The 20,638-nt window shown below is 46.5% G+C and overlaps 1 protein-coding gene across 1 annotated transcript in view; it reads left to right on the forward strand.

Moving 5' to 3' along the window:
* The window catches only part of TDRD9 (tudor domain containing 9), a 104,912-nt gene that overhangs the window by 55,533 nt on the left and 28,741 nt on the right, over nucleotides 1-20,638 (forward strand). The window contains exons 15-23 of the mRNA XM_039255783.1: nucleotides 128-259; nucleotides 4,245-4,410; nucleotides 4,492-4,555; nucleotides 4,799-4,862; nucleotides 5,149-5,193; nucleotides 6,509-6,562; nucleotides 14,889-15,005; nucleotides 16,515-16,622; nucleotides 18,344-18,444. Of these exons, the coding sequence (XP_039111714.1) occupies nucleotides 128-259; nucleotides 4,245-4,410; nucleotides 4,492-4,555; nucleotides 4,799-4,862; nucleotides 5,149-5,193; nucleotides 6,509-6,562; nucleotides 14,889-15,005; nucleotides 16,515-16,622; nucleotides 18,344-18,444 (851 nt within the window). The remainder of the gene's footprint in view (nucleotides 1-127; nucleotides 260-4,244; nucleotides 4,411-4,491; nucleotides 4,556-4,798; nucleotides 4,863-5,148; nucleotides 5,194-6,508; nucleotides 6,563-14,888; nucleotides 15,006-16,514; nucleotides 16,623-18,343; nucleotides 18,445-20,638) is intronic.

Here is a 20,638-nt window from a genome sequence, read left to right on the forward strand (position 1 = left end):
CTTTTTCTCTCCTCCTCTCTTCTGCATCTGTCTCTGAAGTACTAGTCAGTGTAGTCCTAGTCATATGTAGTTAGGTTAGGTGGATTGATTTAATTATTTTGTTCCTAAATTTTTTTGCTCTTTTCAGCGTTGTCCATTAGGAAGCACAATACTGAAAGTGAAATTACTGGACATGGGTGAACCAAGAGCTTTGCTGGCAACGGCCCTTTCTCCCCCTAGTCTGAGTGACATTGAACGAACCATCCTTCTGCTAAAGGAGGTAGGCCCGTCTCACCGTTCGCCAGTGCTGGGAAAAGCTAAGATGTTGTTGGGTGAATTTTAGAAGTTTTGTAACATGGATATCTTTAAGGTATTTTGATTGTCATAATCAGAATTTGCTTTAAAAAGCACGTGTGATGCCTCATCATTGATACCAGACTCCACACCTGTTCTCTTTTTTTAAAAAAATTTTAAATGTTTTATTTATTTTTGAGAGAGAGAGAGAGACAGCATGGGCAGGGGAGGGTCAGAGAGAGAAGGAGACACAGAATCTGAAACAGGCTCCAGGCTCTGAGCTGTCAGCCCAGAACCCTATGCGGGGCTCAAACCGACGCACCGTGGGCTCATGACCTGAGCCAAAGTCGGACGCTTAACCGACTGAGCCACCCAGGCGCCCCATGTTTTTTATTTTAGAGAGAGCATGCCAGCAGGGGAGAGGGACAGGGTGGGGGTGTGTAGAGAGAATCTCAAGCAGGCTCCACACTCAGCCCACAGCCTGAGGTGGGCTCGATCTCACCACAGTGGGACCATGACCCAAGCCTAAATCAAGAGTTGGACATTCAACCGACTAAGCCCCCAAGTGCCCTCCACACCTGTTCTTTACTCCAGTTTTGTGAGTTATCTTGCTGAGGCTTTTACCTTTGCATGGATTCCTCTCCCTGCGCCCCTCCCAGCCCCTCCCCTCCCTGCTGGCCTTTGCTGCTGTGCTAGGAGAGAGGACACACACAGCGTGTGACGATGCTGAGTGACAATGCTGAGTGGTTATTCTTTTTCTTTTTTTCTTAAATAGTTTATTGTCAAGTTGGTTTCCATACAACACCCAGTGCTCATCCCCACAAGTGCCCTCCCCCGTGCCCATCACCCCCCTTCCCCTCTCCCCCACCCCCATCAGCCCTCAGTTTGTTCTCGGCATTCAAGAGTCTCATGGTTTGCCTCCCTCCCTCTCCCCCCTCATTTCCCCCCTTCTTCTCCCCCACGGCCCTCCGTTAAGTTCCTCCTACTCTTCCCATACGTGCAAACATATGGTAGCTGTCTTCTGCCTGACTTATTTCGCTCAGCATAACACCCTCAAGGTCCATCCATGTTGCTACACGTGGCCAGATTTCATTCTTTCTCATTGCCATGGAGTATTCCATAGTATAGATAAACCACATCTTCTTGATCCATTCGTCCGTTGATGGACACTTAGGCTCTAGCCATGTTTTGTCTACTGTTGAGAGTGCTGCTATGAACATTGGGGTACATGTGCCCCTATGCCTCAGCACTCCTATATCCCTTGGGTAAATTCCTAGCAGTGCTATTGCTGGGTCATAGGAGAGTTCTATTGTTAGTTTTTTGAGGAATCTCCACACTGTTTTCCAGAGGGGCTGTGCCAGTTTACATTCCCACCAACAGTGTAGGAGGGTGCCCATTTTTCCACATCCTCGCCAGCATCTAGAGTCCTCTGATTGGCTCATTTTAGGCACTCTGACCGGTGTGAGGTGGTATCTCAGTGTGGTTTTGATTTGTATTTCCCTAATGAGGAGGGACGGTGAGCATCATTTCATGTGCCTGTTGGCCATCTGGATGTCCTCTTTGGAGAAGTGTCTGTTCATATCTTCTGCCCATTTTTCACTGGATTATTTGTTTTTCGGGTGTGGAGTTTGATGAATTCCTTATAGATTTTGGATACTAGCCATTTATCTGATAAGGTCATTTGCAACTATCTTTTCCCATTCCATCGGTTGCCTGTTAGTTTTATGGATTGTTTCCTTTGCCGTGCAGAAGCTTTTTGTCTTGATGAGTACCCAATCGTTTAATTTTGCTCTTGATTCCCTTGCCTTTGTTGATGTGTCAAGGAAGAAATTGCTACGGTGGAGGTCAAGGAGGTTGTTTCCTGCTTTCTCCTCTAGGGTTTTGATGGTTTCCTGTCTCACATTCAGGTCCTTTATCCATTTTGAGTTTATTTTTGTGTATGGTGTAAGAAAATGATCTAGTTCCATTATTCTGCATGTTGCTGTCCAGTTCTCCCAGCACCATCTGTTAAAGAGGCTGTGTTTTTTCCATTGGATACTCTTTCCGGCTTTGTCAAAGATTAGTTGGCCATACGTTTGTGGGTCCAGTTCTGAGTTTTCAATTCTATTTCATTGGTCTATGTGTCTGTTTTTGTGCCAATACCATACTGTCTTGATGATTACAGCTTTGTAGTAGAGGATAAAGTCTGGGATGGTGATGCCTCCCGTTTTGATTTTCTTCAGTATTACTTTGGCTACTTGGGGTCTTTTGTGGTTCCATACAAATTTTAGGATAGTTTGTTCTAGTTTTGAGAAGTATGCTGGTGCAGTTTTGATTGGGATTGCATTGAATGTGCAGATTACTTTAGTAGTGATGACATTTTAACAATATTCTTCTGACTCATGAGCATGGAATGTTTTTCCATTTCTTTGTGTCTTCTTCAATTTCCTTCATAAGTTTTCTATAGTTTTCATCATACAGATCTTCTATCTTTGGTTAGGTTTATTCTGAGGTATTTTATGTTTTTTCGTGCAACTGTGAATGGGATCCGTTTCTTGATTTCTCTTTCTGTTGCTTCATTGTTGGTGTATAAAAGTGCAACCAATTTCAGTACGTTGATTTTGTACCCTGCAACGTTGCTGAATTCATGGATCAGTTCTAGTAGGCTTCTGGTGAAGTCTGTCGGGTTTTCTATGTAGAGTTTCATGTCGTATGTGAAAAGTGAAAGTTTGACTTCCTCTTTGCCAATTCTGATGCCTTTGATTTCCTTTTGTTGTCTGATGGCTGATGCGAGGACTTCCAGCACTGTGTTAAACAACAGTGGTGAGAGTGGACATCTCTGTCGTGTTCCTGACCTCAGGGGAAAGCTCTCAGTTTTTCCCCGTTGAGGATGATGTTAGCTGAGGGCTTCTCATAGATGGCTTTTATGATGTTTAGGTAAGTTCCTTTTATCTCAACTTTCTCGAGGGTCTTTATTAAGAATGAGCGGTTATTCTTAAATGCACCTTCTACAGATGTGGGGGTAGCAAATCCCAAGTGGGTTTGGGTATTCCTTCCTCAAAGGCTGTGCGGGACGAGTGTGTAAGGCGATGCCCAAGGTCTCTAGGGCAGCTCCACCTGACCAGGTCTGCCTGCCAGTGCCCGTCAGCTCGGCCACTCTTTCCCTGCGGTTCTGTCTCCATGTGGTTCTCACACACGTTCTAGCTCGTGGGTTCCCTTGCTGGAAACTGCTCTGCCTCCTCAGAGTCTTGGGCTCCTGACCCCCAGCTTGCTGTGCCCTCGCTGCCTGCAGCCCTGGGGCCTTGGCCTGTGCAGTGCTTCTTGGGGCTGTAGCTCGTCTTCTGGCCCTTGACGCTGGGAGTGCTCTGGTATTTCACCTTTGTTCTGATATCTCTCTGGGTTTCTCTGAGATACACTTTGTCAAGGCAAGGAAGTTTTCTCATGCTGACAGTTGAATACGTTGTGGGGTGTGTGATGTGACAGTTAGGCCTTTGGTTTTGTATCATGCATGCTGTTTGTGGGAGTGTCTTGAGCCTTACCTCCCAGAGTCACTCTTTTTAAAAAATAAGAAAATGTGTTGTAAGTTCCAAAAAACAAATTAAAAGGATTTTCTTGGTAGTATCAAATTTTCATAAGTCCATTTAGATGTCTTTTATTTTTTAATTTTTTAAAACATGTTTTTATTTATTTTCTGAGAGAGAACTGTGAGCAGGGGAGGGTCAGAGAGAGAGGGAGACACAGAATCTGAAACAGGCTCCAGGCTCTGAGCTGTCAGCACAGAGCCCAACGCGGGGCTCAAACCCATGAACCGTGAGATCTTGACCTGAGCCGAAGTTGGACACTTAACCAACTGAGCCACCCAGGTGCCCCAAGATGTCGTTTAGAACCTTACCCAAATTTGCTCATCATTTCCTGTTTAGACTCCCTGCCTCCTGGGAAAAAGGGCCCGAATAAGTCCGTGCTTGCTAACAACACTCATTTATCTCCTAAAGGTCGGAGCGCTTGCAGTGAGTGGGCAGAGAGAGGACGAGAGCCCCCACGATGGCGAGCTGACCTTCTTAGGAAGAGTTTTGGCCCAGCTTCCTGTTAACCAGCAGCTCGGTAAACTCATAGTCCTTGGTCACGTGTTTGGGTGTCTCGACGAATGTCTCATTATAGGTAAGCGTGGGCGCGGGGCAGCGTGCGGGAGGCTGTGGCCCCGCTCTGCCAGCCTCACCTAGTCTTCGTTCTTCCCGCCAGCCGCAGCACTTTCCTTGAAGAACTTTTTTGCGATGCCTTTTAGGCAGCATCTTGATGGATACAGGTATTTAGCGTTTGTATATATATATTTTTTCTTAAGTATTTATTTTGAGAGGGAGGAGAGAGAATCCCAAGCAGGGGCATTGCGGAGCCTGACAGACTGGATCCCATGCACCGTGAGATCATGACCTGAGCTGAAATCAAGACTTGGACGCTTAGCTGACTGAACCACCCAGGCACTGCTAGCATTCATATTTTTAAAAGTCACTTATTAAGGGCATCGAATGACACTGTTTGTTCTCTGTAGGAACAAAGTGAATTTCTCCGGCAGCAGCAAGAGTGACTGCATTGCACTTGTTGAGGCGTTTAGAGTAAGTGTTCTCTGGGCGGCGGGGAGCAGCCACCACAGGGCATTAGCATGCGCTCGGACCAGAGCCCTTTCTCGGCCGAAAGCACCGTGAGGCTTGTTGGTGTTCAATGTTGAACAAACGGTGTTGGATGAAGTAGATGCGGGGGGTGGGGGAGTCAAGTGTTATGAAGTTGTTAGGAAAAAATTAAATTTGTTAAGTTTTCTGTGGTCAGAATGTGTGGAAATTAGACTCTAACAAATTTTGATTAGCTACTAAAGTGTTTTGAAACTGGGCCATTTCTTTTCAGACTTGGCAGGCTTGCAGACAGAGAGGAGAGCTTCGGCACCCGAAGGTTGGTCAGCTGCTTCTTCTGTTCATATTTGGGTGTCAGGGATCTAGGGAGACTCTGCCGAGTGTCTCTCGTTTGGCCTGGTCACCCCAGGTGACACAGGAGAGCGCCAGGCCTGAGCCGAGGTCACTGTTGCCTGTCCTCAGCGGGCGGCTGGCCGAAGCCAGCAGAGGCAGTCTGTGGCGAAGTGCTTTGGAGCCTGTCTTCAGGGCAGTGGTTACTGTGGAGGTGGCTCCCGGGGCCCGCAGCGAGGTGGCCGTCCGCCCCCACGTCCTGGTGATCCTTCACTTGGGTCTGGGGCCGCCTCTGCTTCGACTGCTTCGTGCCTGCGGGGATGTGCCTGGAGGTGCCGTTTGCAGCTAGGAACCCGCAGATGGCAGGACTTCACTCTCTCTTACCACCGGGTAGCGTTCCGTGCTGTACACAGCCCCTCTTCTGGATCCATTCGTCAGTGGTGGACACTGAGCTCTTGCCACACTCTGACTGTTGTTGGTAGTGCTGCTGTAACCATTGGGGTGCATGTGCCCCTCTGAATCTTGCCATTTGCAACAGTGTGGATGGAGCTGGAGGGTGTTATGCTGAGTGAAATAAGTCAGGCAGAGAAGGACAGATATTGTATGTTTTCATTCATTCGTACGTGGAACTTGAGAAACTTAAGACCATGGGGGAGGGAAGGGGAAAATAGTTTCAAACAGAGAGGGAGGGAGGCAAACCGTAAGAGACTCAAATACAGAGAACTAACCTGAGGGTTGATAGGGGGATGGGGGAGGAGGGGGAATGGGGGATGAGCACGGAGGAGGGCACATGTTGGGAGGAGCACTGGGTGTTGAACGCAAGCTGTGAATCACGGGAACCTACTCCTGAAGCCAAGAGCACACTGTACACGGTGTGTGAGCCAACTTGACGATGAATGATACGTACACACAAAACAAAACACAAACAACAAAGAATCCCGAAGCCTCTCCTTTAGCTGTTGTCTCCTGAGTTTTATTTAGATAACAGGCTTTAAGGAACTCAATGTGAAGGTCTCCTTTTTTTAAATTTGTTTATTATTTGATCAGGTTTTGTTCTCTTCCAAGCTGATTAGGTTCAAAGACTATTGACAGGTTTGTGTGTTCAAAGTTGCCTCGGCTCCAGGTGTCCCCGCAACAGCTGCGTGAGTTCCCTGTCAGCCGCCTCGTAAGGTGTCCGCTGTGCCGTGTCTTGTCGGTGCCCATGTTCTTTCTCACGTATGTTTCTGGGTGAGATCTGTGTGTTACGGTAGCCAAATCGGCTCTAATTTGTTAACTGATATTGAGTGTTCTGCCTCTATTTAAAGGATGAACTTGACTGGGGACGGTTAAATTACATTCAAATCAAGAGAATTAGAGAGGTAAGTTGTAAATTCTTTGAATGAATATAAAGATTTATTAAATGTTGTTAAGTACCCACAATACACAGGGTGGTAAGTGAGAGTTCCAGCTTTAGTGGAATTTATATATGTGCTGTGCATTTATGATACAGTTTTTATATAATTCATAAACATTTGTGGCTACGTATAATACTTATATGACTTGTCTGTTTGTTAAACGTTATATGTATTTAATTACATACATTCAATATGGTATTCTTATAATTTCCGAAGTGGCGGCTTCATTTTCTCATTCTTCATTTTCATAAGTACTGTGTACTTGTGCTTTCTCTGATTCCTGATTAGTGTGTGTGTCCAAGGGGCCCCCAGACCACCGTTGGGCTCAGTGATTCACCAGAAGGACTCACAGATCTCAGAAAAGCTGTGACACCCATGGTTCTAGTTTCTTATAGCTAAAGGACACGCACTGAAGTGAGCCCAGGTAGCAGGCTCGGGGGAGAAGCCCGGAGCGAGCAGGTACGGGGCTTCAGCTGCTTCCTCCGCGTGGGCCTGTGGGCACGGCAGCCGTGGTGACAGCACTCGGGAAGGGTGCCAACCATGGAGGCTCGTTCCGGCCATGGTGTCAGTTCCGCCTGAAGGAGGCCCCGCAGAGCTGACCCTGGTCACTTGGTTGTCAGCTCTGCAGAGGCCCTGCCGGTAGCGCATGGCGGCTGCTCCGCTGTAAACCCTTTTGCTACTGCAAACGCTTTGTCAGGCCCAGGACCTCAGGCAGACAAGACACTCCTCTGAGGCAGGAAGTTCCGAGGGCTTTCGCGGCCATGTCCCAGGAGCCTCGCCTGTCTTGGGAACGTGCACGGTGAGGGTGACCCAGGTCTGCTGTGCTCCCCCGTCACTGCACAGTTTGCAGCATGCTCCGCCTGGTTTCCTTTCAAGGGAAACCCTTTCAAGGGTTTGATTTGTCAATTTAACTGTGTAGGTATTTTTGGGGAAGGAGAAAATTAGAGGATATTGCCTGATTAACCTTTTGTTTTTTTCTGTTTTTTTTTTTTTTTTTTTTTAATGTTTATTTATTTTGAGAGAGGGAGTGCAAGCAGGGGAGGGGCAGAAAGTGAGGGGGAGCGAGAGAACCCCAAGCAGGCTCTGCACTGACAGTGGGCTCGACACGGGGCTCGATCCCACAAACCATGACATCATGACCTGAGCTGAAATCAAGTCAGATGCTCTACCAACTGAGCCACGCAGGCGCCCTGATTTTTTCCGTTAATTTAGTTCTTTGTTGCTTGGTTTACTATTTTAGTCTTCCTGAGACAGGTAGTTAATCCATTAGCGCTTCCAAGTTTTTCTAATTAAAAGCATCTAAAGCTGTGTATTTTCTCGTGTACAGTTTGGGCCACATCCAGTTGGCTAGTTGGTTTATGATAAGGAGGGAGTGTTGTTACTCCTGCCTGTAGCTTCTTTTAGTGTCAGTTTTCTCCTTGACGGAAGAGATTTTAAGAAGAATGTTTGAATTTCCAGTTAGAAATATTTTTAGATACCTTGTTTTGTTCATTTAAGATTTTACTGCATTTTGGTCAGAGAAAGTGATTTGCATAATTTAAAACTGCTTATTTATTATTATGTTTTAAAATTTACATCCGTGTTAGTTAGCATCTAGTGCAGTAATGATTTCAGGAGTGGAATCCAGTGATTCATCTCCTGTGTGTAACCCCCAGTGCTCATCCCAGCACGTGTCCTCCCCAACACCCCTTCCCCATTTAGCCCATCCCCCTCCCACAACCCCTCCAGCAACCCTCTGTTTCTTCTCCATATTCAAGAGTCTCTTATGTTTTATCTCCTTCTCTGTTTTAATATTATTTTTGCCTCCCTTCCCTTATGTTCATCTGTTTTGTATCTTAAATTCTACGTATGAGTGAAGTCATAGGATATTTGTCTTTCTCTAATTTTGTTTAGCATAATATCCTCTAGTTCCATCCCCGTAGTTGCAAATGGCAAGATTTCTTTTTGATTGCTGAGTACTACTTCATTATATATACGTACCACATCTTTTTTTTTTTTTTAATGTTTTATTTATTTCTAGGAGAGAGAGAGACAGCGTGAGCAGGGGAGGGTCAGAGAGAGAGGGAGTCACAGACTGAAACAGGCTCCAGGCTCTGAGCTGGCAGTCAGCACAGAGCCCGACGCAGGGCTCGAACCCACGAACTGCGAGATCATGACCTAAGCGAAAGTCGGACGCTTAACCAAATAAGCCACCCAGGCGCCCCACGTACCACATCTTTTTTATCCATTTGTCAGTTGATGGACATTTGGACCCTTTCTATATTTTGTCTCTCTTTTTTTTTCATGTGGTGTTTTTTGTTTTTTTCTGAGAGAGAGACAGACAGACAGCGTGAGCAGGGGAGGGTCAGAGAGGGAGATGCAGAATCTGAAGCAGGCTCCAGGCTCTGAGCTGTCAGCACAGAGCCCGATGTGGGACTTTGCCCCACGAACTGTGAGATCATGACCTGAGCCGCAGTCGGACGCTTAACCTACTGAGCCACCCAGATGCCTCTATATTTTGTTTCTTGTCTTTTAGTGTATTGTTGGATCCAGTTGGCTAGTATCTCGTTGAGGATTTTTGCATTCATGTTCATCAGGGATATTGGTCTGTAGTTCTCCTTTTTATTGGGGTCTTTGGTTTTGGAATCAAGGTAATGCTGGCTTCATAGAATGAGTTTGGAACTTCTTCCATTTCTATTTTTTGGAACAACTTCAAAAGAATAGATGTTAAACTATTCTTTAAATGTTTGGTAGAATTCCTCTGGAAAGCCATCTGGCACTGGACTCTTGTTTTTTGGGAGATTTTTGATTACTAATTCAAATTCTTTTTTATTTTTTTAAATTTAAAAAAAATTTTTTTTATTTCTAGGAGAGAGAGAGAGACAGTGTGAGCAGGGGAGAGTCAGAGAGAGAGGGAGACACAGACTCTGAAATAAGCTCCAGGCTCTGAGCTGGCAGTCAGCACAGAGCCCGACACGGGGCTCGAACCCACGAACCACGAGATCATGACCTAAGCGAAAGTCGGACGCTTAACCGACTAAGCCACTAATTCAGTTTCTTTACTGGTTATGGGTCAGTTCAAATTTCCTATTTCTTCCTGTTTCAGTTTTGATAGTTTACACAAGGAATTTGTCCATTTCTTCTAGATTGCTCAATTAATTGGCATATAATTGCTCATAATATTCTCTTTATTATTGTTTGTATTTCTGCAGTGTTGGTTGTGATCTCTCCTCTTTCATTCTTGATTTTATTTATTTGGGTCCTTTCCTTTTTCTTTTTGAGCAGTCTGGCTAGGAGTTTGTCAGTTTTGTTAATTCAAAGAACCAGCTCTTGGTTTCATTCATCTGTTCTATGTTGGTTGGTTGGTTGGTTGGTTGGTTTCAATAGCATTGATTTCTACTCTCATCTTTATTATTTTCCATCTTCTGCTGGTTTGAGGTTTTATTTGCTGTTCTTTTTCCATCTCTTAAGGTGTAAGGTTAGGTTGTGTATCTGAGACCTTTCTTCCTTCTTTAGGAAGGCCTGGGATGCTGTACATGTCCCTCTTGTGACCGCCTTTGCTGAGTCCCACAGGCTTTGGTCTGTGGCGTTACCGTTTTCATTGGCTTCCATGTAATTTTTAATTTCCTCTTTAACTTCTTTGTTAGCCCATTCAGCCTGTAATAGGAGTTCTTTAGTCTCCAAGCTTTGTTATCTTTACAAATTTTTTCTTGTGTTTGATTTTGAGTTTCATTGCATTGTGATCTGAAAATAGGCACGGTATGATCTCGATCTTTATGTACTTGTTGAGGACTGATTTATGTCCCATGTGTGATCTCTTTTATGTCCCATGTGTGATCTCTTCTGGAGAATGTTCTATGTGCACTTGAGAGGAATGTGTATTCTGCTGCTTTAGGATGAAATGTTCTGAATATATCTTAAGTTAAGTCCATCTGGTACAGTGTGGTGTTCAAAGCCATTGTTTCCTTGTTGATTTTCTGTTTAGATTATCTGTCCATTGCTGTAAGTGGCGTATTGAAGTCCTCTACTATTATGGTATGATTGTCAATGAGTTTCTCTGTGTTTGTGCTTGATCTATATATATTTGGGTCCTCCCACATTGTGGCATAAATGGTTATAATTGTTAGGTCTTCTTGATTTATTTATGATTTATTGTTTATTATTGATGATTTATTAAGTCCTCTCAATTATGATAATGCTCTACTTCATCTCTTGTTACGGTATTTATTCTAAATTACTGATATAAGTATGGCTACTCTGGCTTTCTTTTGGTGACCATTAGTATGATAGATGGTTCTTCATCTCCTCACTTTCAATCTGAAGGTGTCTTTAGGTCTACAGTGGGTCTCTTGTAAACAGCATATAGATGGATCTGGTTTTCTTATCCATTCTGTTACCCTGTGTCTTTTGATTGGAGTGTTTAGTCCACTGACATTTAGAGTGAGTACAGAAATATATAAATGTATTCCCTTTTTGTTGCCTGTAGAGTTGGAGTTTCTGGTGGTGGTCTCGGGTCCTTCCTAGTCTTTGTTGCCTTTGGTCTTTTTTGTTTTCCTTCATCTTTTCTCCCCTCAGAGAGTCCCCCTTAAAATTTCCTGTAGGGCTGGTTTAGTGGTTATGAACTCCTTTAAGTTTTGTTTGTCTGGGAAACTTTTTATTTCTCCTTTTGTTTTGAATACAGCCTTGCTGGATAAAGAATTCTTGACTGCGTATTTTTCCCATTCAGCACATTGAATATATCCTGTTCCTCTTTTCTGGACTGCTAAGTTTCTGTGGATAGGTCTGCTGTGAATCTGATCTGTCTTCCCTTGTGGGTTAAGGATTTTTTTCCCTTGCTGCATTCATGATTCCTTCCTTGCTGTGTATTTGGTGAATTTGACTCTGATATGCCTTGGGGATGGTTGGTTTTTGTTGACTCTAATGGGAGTTCTCTGTGCTTCCTGGATTTTGATGTCTGTGTCTTTCCCCAGGTTAGGAAAGTTTTCCAATATGATTTGCTCACATAAACCTTCTACCCCTTTTCTCTTTTCATCTTCTGGGACCTCTATGATTCAGATGTTATTCCTTTTTAATGAGTTACTGAGTTCTCAAATTCTTACATTGTGCTCTTTTGCCTTAGTTTCCCCTTTTTCTGCTTCATCATTCTCCATAATTTAGTCTTCTATACCCCTAATTGACTGGTCTGCTTCATCCATCCTTGACACTGTGGCATCCATTTGAGATTGCATCTCAGTTACTGCATTTTTAATTTCATCCTGACTAGATTTTACTTCTTTGAATCTCTGCAGAAAGAGATTCTGTGTTTTTTTTTTTTTAATCAACCCTACCTAGTATTCTTATTATCGTGACTCTAAATTCTGGTTCAGACATCTTGTTTATATCTGTGTTGATTAAGTCCCTGGCTGTCATTTTTTCCTGTTCTCTCTTTTGGGGTGAATTCCTTCTTTTTGTCGTTTTGGAGGAAGAAAAAGAATAAAAAGTAAAAATTGAAAAATTGAAAACAGCACAAAAGAATCAAATAAAGGAGGCTCGATCCTAGGAGTGTTTTGGTCTGCTTGTTGAAAGAAGCTTAATAGAATAGAGAAATTAGGGAAAGAAAAGAAAAAAAAGAAAAAAGTAAGAAAAAGTTTAAAAATTAAAAAAAAGTATGCCATAAAATAGAATAAAATGAAGAAAGTAAAGTAGAATAAAAAATTTACTAAAAATTAAGAATATAGTAAAAAAGTAAAAGAACTTTTTATCAAAACAGGAAGTAAAAATACTTTTTTTTTCTGTTTCTGTACCCAAGAATAACAAAAGAAAAAGAGAAAAAAGAATCTATAGGTGGACCAGTGAGTAGAGTGAAATCTGAATGAAATTACATTCAATTTCCCTAGAGGTTAAACTAGAAGTACTTTATAGTCTGTACACTGAGCAGGTGGGGAGACTTGTGGTCATCCTCTAGGGCTTGGTTGGCACAGTTGGACGGGGCTTGGTGTAACGGCTCTGTTCTCCAGTAGGTGGTGCTGCGTAGCTTGTTGGGGTGGATTGGTGTGGCGTGTGTGTGCGCACAGGCATGCGAGAGGTGAGAATGGAGTCCCCCAGCTTCCCAATCTCTATCATCAGAATCCCATGCTCTCACTGACCTGCCATCAGGTACCCCTCCTTTGTCTACCTCCTGTGTCTACACTGTCAGCCACCAAGCTTTCACCCTGCCAGGTGGCACCTCTCCCGAGTTTTATCTCAGATGGGGCTGTGTTTCTAAACTCCTCACTTCTGAGGGCCCTGTGGCTTTGACCCACTCAGATCTGGGCAAGGGTCTCCAAGCAGTGGCCAGGTGCTGGCTTGCCTCCGGGAATGCTGACCCAGCCTCGCCACTGCAGAGGCCCGGAGACTACGGCCAGGTGTTAGCCCGCCCCAGAGAAAGCTTGTGCCATCACGTAGCCACAGTGGTTCAGGGACTGTGGCAAATCCCAGCACACAACTGGCACCAGGCCTCACTGTGCCCTGGTGTTCTTGTTCCAGCACCAGCAAATGTAGCTGTTCTCCGGGGTCCGTGGGGACCTTTGCCTGTGTGCAGGCTGCACAGCCTCCACCAAATGTCCTCCCAGCGGGGGAACCGCCTCTCCTCATGTGGCCTGAGGACCCCTCAGCCCTCGCTGTCCTCTCCTGGGGATTCGCACTTCCCACCAGAGCACCGCTAGCTGCAGAATTTCTGACTCTGCGCTTCCCTGTTTGTGGAGTCTAATGGTACTGAAACCCTGGCCTTTCTCCTTTCTCCTTGTTTAGACATTTGTGGGTTTTTCCACTCTTCTCTTTCTCTCCAGCTGCTTTGCAGTGGGGGGGGGGGTGCTTTTCCTATACTCTCCCCCGTCCCTGTCCTGTCTCTGCAAACAAAAACATCTCCTTACCTCCGCGGCGTCTCTCTCTCCCCCAGTTTACCTCTCTGCACGGCGCACCTGCTGAGTTCTGTGGCTGAAGTTGTGCAGGTTGTTGTGTTAATCCTCAGATCAGCTTCCTAGGTGTGCAGGGTGGTTTGTGCTGCTCTAGTTGCATTTCAGGAATGGGAGAAGCAGAGAACTTCCATCTGCTAAACTGATTTTTAACTAGAGAAGTCATGTGTTACGACAGCCTTAAGGAAGGTTTCAGGAGGGGGCACCTGGGTGGCTCAGGGGATTAAGTATCTGACTCGATTTCAGCTCAGGTCATGACCCCAGAGTTTTGTGAGTTCAAGCCCCATGTCTGGCTCTGCACTGACAGCAAGAAGCTTGCTTGGGATTCTCTGTCTTCCTCTCTCTTTCTCTCTCTCTTCCCCACTCACTGTCTCTGTCTCAAAATAAATAACATTTTTAAAAAAAGTCTTCTGGAACATGGAAGTGCATCGGCTAACATGGAGGTGATGGGCTTAGTTCTTCTTCCAGTGCCAGGCCTTTTCCACATTCTCACACATCATGGCTTTTAAGTTTTTCTATCTTTCCTATTCTTTTTAGTTGTTTTTTTCCAGTTAAGGTTCACACCTTGGTTTGTATAGTTTTTTCCTTTTTTAGTTCATTAAGATAATTTTGTGATCATTGATAGGTATTTGGTGGTGTTATTCTTGTGTGTGGGTACATTGAAGTTTGATGTTCTGTATGAGATGGTTTGGATAGCAACTGGGTGATTTTTTTTTGTTGTTCAGAGCAACTGTTGAACCATTGGTCACTTAAACTAGTTTTTAATTACAAAAGCAGTACATGTTATGGTGGGGGCTCCGAGGTGCATGCAGAACATAAAGCAGAGCAGATGGTCTGGTTACCTGTTCTTGCGATGCCCACAGTGCATTGTGGGTGCGTATTTCTAGTGGTTGTGTGTGCACGTGCACTTAGAAATTGGGATCGTGAAGCATATACAGTTTTATATCTTGGCATTTTCTTTTTTGTTAATGTTTATTTATTTACTTGGGGGGGAGCAGAGAGAGAGAACAGAGCATGAGTGGGAAGGGACAGAGAGAGAATCCCAAGCAGTCTCCATGCTGTCAGTGTGGAGCCCAACGCGGGGCTCGATCCCATGACCCTGGGATCATGACGTGAGCCGAAATCAAAAGAGTTGGACACGTTATTGACTGAGCCCCCCAGGTGCCCCATCCTGGTGTTTTCTGTTAGTGTTGTTATTGTTTAGCGTCCTTTCCATTTCTTAGTAATTTGTCTTTGATAAGAGGACTCTAAATGAATTTCATGTTTAATCTCACAGATGTATGAATGCTTTCCCAATTGTGTGCTTGTTTTCCGGTGTTTTCACTTTTCCGAATGGCATGGGTACTTCGACACCTCATATTTCCATGTGTTTTTCTTAGGTGGCTGAGTTATATGAAGAATTGAAGAATCGGGTCTCACAGTTCAACATGTACGTGGACTCTCGGCGGCCTGTCGTGGACCAGGAGTACGTCTATAAGCAGCGGTTCATCCTGCAGGTGTGCTGCGGCCTCCAGGACATCCGTCCTGACCCTTCCTCCGTGTCTGGTGTTATGGTTGAGAGAGCACTTACTCTGTCTTCCTGATACAAATCATGTCTCAGAAGAGATTTTATGTCCATGGTGTTCATCCTGCTTTTGGATTAGGAAGCACTCTTACACTGCATAGTTTAGGTTTTCCACATCATGAAGCTGCTCATTTGGATCCATCGCTAGTCTCCAGAGGCACGTTTCTGGAGCACGCCAGCCATTACTCCTGCTTCAGGAGAGGGCCTTGGGGTTTTGCTTTTAAGAAACTAAAAATGGTCTTCATGTTACTCAACACATACAAGCTATTTCCTTATACTGGAAATATTAACTGTGGAGGCCATAATCAAGTTAGCTTGTTGGATAGGACCTTACAGGGATTGTGTGCAGGAAAGCATGTCCTAGAAAGGTGGCGAATGCTTCTGCTTTGGGGCCCAGAGGAGGATACATCTGTATGCATCAGCACCTCGGGCTGGGTTGTAGGTCTTTAAATGGAATGATGATGGAAAACAGTGTTTTTCTGGGTGTCAGATTGCCTTAGGGCAAGGGAGAGTCTTCTCTGAGTATGTGTTTTGAATACTTTGATTGAAGAGGGGACACTTTGGAGAGGGCCTTAAAAATTGTTTTTTTAATGTTTATTTTTGAGAGAGAGAGAGAGACAGAGCACAAACTGGGGAGGGGGAGAGAGAGAGAGATGGAGACACAGAATCTGAAGCAGGCTTCAGGTTCTGAGCTGTCAGCACAGAGCCCGACGCAGGGCTCTAACTCACGAGCTATGAGATCGTGACCTGAATTGAAGTTGAATGTTTAACCCACTGAGCCCCCCAGGTGCCGCTGCAGAGTGCTTTTTAGAAGTGTGCATTGGATGTGCCCCTCAGAATCTGGGGAGGTGCCCTTCCCATAGAGGTGAGTGTGACAGGCAGCAGGTGGGAAAGTGGCGGTCATTTGTGCCCCACTTGTGCTCAGCACTGTTTCCCAGCCCTCCTTCTGAGATGGGCTCTGTGTCTTTTGAAGAAAGACTATTTCCAGATAGTTTCTGGATGTAATAAGCTTCTCTTATTACGATGAAATAACCAGAATTGGGGCTTTTGACTCAGTTGGTAGAAGGGCTAGGGTTTTTTTTTTGTTTTTTTTTTTTTAATGTTTTATTTATTTCTAGGAGAGAGAGAGAGAGACAGCATGAGCAGGAGAGGGTCAGAGAGAGAGGGAGTCACAGACTGAAACAGGCTCCAGGCTCTGAGCCGGCAGTCAGCACAGAGCCCGACGCGGGACTCGAACCCACGAACCGCGAGATCATGACCTAAGCGAAAGTTGGACGCTTAACCGACTAAGCCAGCCAGGCGCCCCGAAGGGCTAGTTTTTTAAAATATAAACTCATTTTTTACCTTAACAGTTGTTAGTGTCGCCCGGGGAAAAGACTAGCATACTGGTGAGACAGACTGACAGATAATGTTCCTTCATGAAAATGCAATTCTCTTCCAGGTTGTATTGGCAGGTGCTTTTTACCCAAATTACTTCACTTTCGGACAGCCTGACGAGGAGATGGCGGTGAGGGAACTGGCCGGCAAAGACCCGAAGACCACCGTCGTGGTAGGGGCTCTGTTTCCCTGTGGCTACCGTGGGGCTCTTTCTCTGGCCATTTCCCTTGTTGCGTGCGCCCGGGGATTTGTTGCCCTCCCGTGGGGAGTAATGGCTTGTTTGACCTTGTCACCTACGTCTACTTGCCGCTCGGTCTTGCTTCCTTTTGCAGACCTGGCTTGAAAGAAGCCTTAAGAAGTTACATATTTATGGCTAATGCTTACTGGTAATAGGCCGGAACGTTGCTGGTGCTCAGCCTGGGGGCAGGAGGCTGGGATGCCCTCCGAAACCAAGGAAAGGAATTTTAATGTACAAGGTAGTCATTAGCCTTTTGTCGCTGCTGGGGACTTGGCCCCTGTGGGTCTTCAGGCTGGATGAGGCTCTTTCGTGGGGCCTCCTTGACTCCAGTGTGGTTTTCTCCCCTGCCCTGCGCATGGTAAGATGGACCCCGAGCGGTCCTTATCAGGTGCGGTCCAGGGCCAGGCCCTAGCCTGCCGTGTGCGCTAGGAAACCAGAGGGTAGCTCGCATTGACTTGCCACCTACCTGGCAGGCCATTTGTTACGCATTGTGTATTGCGCTTCTCTGAGCCTCGCACTGACCCCTCAATGTGGGGACTTACGTCACCCCTACTTCCTGTGGTGGGTGAGTCCTAAGGTGGCTCCATGCCCTGCTTGGGACACTTGACCAGGCAGCTCAGAGCCCAGGCGTCCCCCCCCCTTGCCCCCTCCCACCCTCCTGGGGCCTGGGACAGACAGGGCCCGGCTGCAGGTACACGGGCTCCGGGTGCCCTGCCCAGCCAGGGCCTGGAGCGCGGGTCCCCCAGACGGAAGGGAGGAAGCCGGCAATCGGGGCTGGGGAGGTTCGTGGCTCAGTGTGCTTGACTTGTGGTCACACTGTGTGGGGCAGGGCTCCTGCCGGTGCTCACGTTGTGTACATGGGAGGGGTCTTGCCGAGAGACATGTTCATCAGCTTGCTGAAGGTAAAATAAAAAACAACTTGTTTTTTTTCTGTTGGACTTTTGGATTATTTTAACAGAATTAGCCTTGATATATTTAGTATGTATTTATTATTATTATTATTATTTTTTAATGTTTTATTTATTTCTAGGAGAGAGAGAGACAGCGTGAGCAGGGGAGGGTCAGAGAGAGAGGGAGTCACAAACCGAAAGAGGCTCCAGGCTCTGAGCTGGCAGTCAGCACAGAGCCTGACGCGGGGCTCGAACCCACGAACCGCGAGATCATGACCCAAGCGAGTCAGACGCTTAACCGACTAAGCCACCCAGGCGCCCCTATTATTATTATTTTTAATTTTTTAAAATGTTTTTATTTATTTCTGAGAGAGAGAGAGAGACAGCATGAGCAGGGGAGGGTCAGAGAGAGAGGGAGATACAGAATCTGAAACAGGCTCCAGGCTCTGAGCTGTCAGCACAGAGCCCGACGTGGGGCTCGAACCCACGAACAATGAGATCATGATCTGAGCCAAAGTCGGACGCTCAGCTGACAGAGCCACCCAGGTGCCCCTAGCATATATTTATTATACAAGCTTAGTCACAATGTAAAAGTCATTAGTCGTTAGATAAACTTGTCCTTAGAGTCTATGTCTTATGGTTTAAAGACAGTAAACTATGTTCTTGTGAACTGAAGTAACGTGTGGCAGCTCTAGCTTATGAACGTCGTGCCTGCTTCCTCAGCCCCTCCGTCTGCTCTAACGAATGCTGCCTCGTGTGTTACAGCTGAAGCACCTCCCTCCCTACGGATTTCTCTACTATAAACAACTACAGTCTCTCTTTAGACAGTGCGGTCAAGTCAAATCCATTGTATTTGATGGGACAAAGTAAGTATGTTTCTGTAATCACTGTGTATGAAAGAGCCATAAGGTGTTTAATGTTTGCAGGAACGACTTCTTAAGCCTGAGTGTATATGGAAGTGGGTCCCTGTTCGGCCGGTCCTCATGGCCTTGGAATGTAGCTTTGGTTTTCCTTGTTATCAGTCTTGATTTCTCTTCTGTTTCAACCGAGTGACCTTCTAAAGGGGCTAAGCTGTGAGCCCGGTGGTCTGCTACCAATGGCCCCGTGACGCCTCGCGGTGCCTGGGGTGGGTGATCAGGGTTGTCCGCCACTAGCTGGTCACGGTGTGTCCATTACTGTGTAGGCCATGGAGCCACCGCGGGTGGGCTTGCCTGCTTGTAGCACTCAGAACTCGTTACTGGAACTGTTTGTGGCAGACAAGTGCTGTGCGCACTGGATTACAATTCACCTTATTTGAATTGCAGATACGAGGACAGAAGGGATGTTTCAGAGTGTCACTTGGAGTGTCACTTTGAGTTTTTATTTCTAGGAGGGATTGTTTATGTGCAGAAGACACTATAGTTTTAAATTGAATTTTAGCTTTAAAATTGGAGATTTGTTTCTGGTGGTCTGTAAATTTTATTTAGTTTACTAAGCTGATGTCCAATAACTCAAGTTGAGCACATTTGATCCCTTTTCAGTTTGGATTAATCCCCTCAGACATTTTAAGTTCTGTTCCTGTGCTCAATGTATTGATTTTCTCTGCAAGCACGGAAATGCCTCGCATACTTTCTGCAGTTACAGTTTTAACTGCGCTGACACTGACAGTATCTCAGGTCTTCTTAAATATTCTAATGCAGATTACACTGAAATTGGCTTTTTGTTTTTTTGAGAGAGAGAGAGCACACACAAGTGAGCAAGGGGCAAAGAGAGAGAAAGAAGCGGGGCTCACCTAAAATGGGGCTCGAGCTCACCCAGTGTGGAGCTTGAACTTGCAAATCATGAGATATGACCTGAGCCCAAGTCAGATGGTTAACGACCGAGCCATCCAGGTGCCCTTCACATTGCACTGAGCCTTAATCATGTTTACGGAATCACGTCTTTAAAACTGGAGCCACACAGTGAGGCTGTCTGTCCTGAATTCCGGAGGTCCGTCTGCCTTGGCTGTGGCTCCGGTTGTGCGTGGGCGACCTGTGGCTGGCAGTCTGGGCTCTCCCTGATCTTGTCAGCGGGTAGGAGTCAGTTGTTTGTTTCATATTCTTCCTGTTGGAGCCTTTTTTAAATGGGTATTTTAATCCTATTTTTCACAGTTCCTTGTATTTCTGGCTTTTTAGCTGCAGTGGCGATGCCACATCAGTCTCTTGCAGAAGTGACTGCCCTTGTGGCTGTGCCAGGAGCAGTCCTCGTGCACCGAGCGTGGAAGGACAAAGGGCGACCTAAGTCCCTACTTGAGGGAGTGAAGGCCATGTTCCTTCTGGGGTCACGTGGGACCTGCCTGGGCGAGGCGGCGGTGGCGGGTGTGATGGGCCTCCGGGCGCAGGTGGCAGCCCCCCAGGCCCAGCGTCCCTCTCGCGAAGCTTCCAGACCAGTGGTGGGGTGTCCGCCTAACTGTGGGGTTCCGCAGACATTTGTCCATCTTAAGCTGTTCCCAGGGAGGCCCAGGTGGTCAGGAGACGTTCTTTCCGGGCTCAGGAGCAGTCGTGTTCACTGGGGACTTTGCAGGGAGGTGCTCGAGCTGGCGGTGGAGGTGGCTGCTGCGGCAGGCGGAGCCCACGTGAGCCTGGTGGGGACTTGGGAGAGTGTGGGGTGCGCGCGGAGCACGGACGGAAGCTGTTGGCCGCAGCTGGCGTCGTGTCAGGTCTGTGTGTGTCCGGCGGCCGGGTGCCCTGGGTGCCCTGGGTGCCCTGCGCTGGGCAGACACCCCCTCCTGCCGGGGCTGCGCTCAGCTGTCCTGAGTTTTGTGGGACGCGACCAGGGAATGAGGAAGAGCGGAGTCTCAGGAGTTGTGTAAAAAAGGAGACGTTGCCACCAGGGAGGCCACGGGTGAGACGCAAGATTTCTTGGGTTTGGGTGTTGGTTGCGTGTGCACGACAGAGGAAGGCGGGTCCTCCAGACTTCCAGACAGCGCAGGCGGGGGCGGCGGGCAGGGGTCCAGATCCTGCCGCAGGAGCGGCGTCCTGGGGGTGTGGGCTCAAGCAGGACAGAAACTGTTTCTGAGGAGACACTCCGGACCAGCCGGGG

The sequence above is a fragment of the Hyaena hyaena genome, unplaced genomic scaffold, assembly GCF_003009895.1.
Source record: "Hyaena hyaena isolate Hyena2069 unplaced genomic scaffold, ASM300989v1 scaffold_546, whole genome shotgun sequence".
NCBI lineage: Eukaryota > Metazoa > Chordata > Mammalia > Carnivora > Hyaenidae > Hyaena > Hyaena hyaena.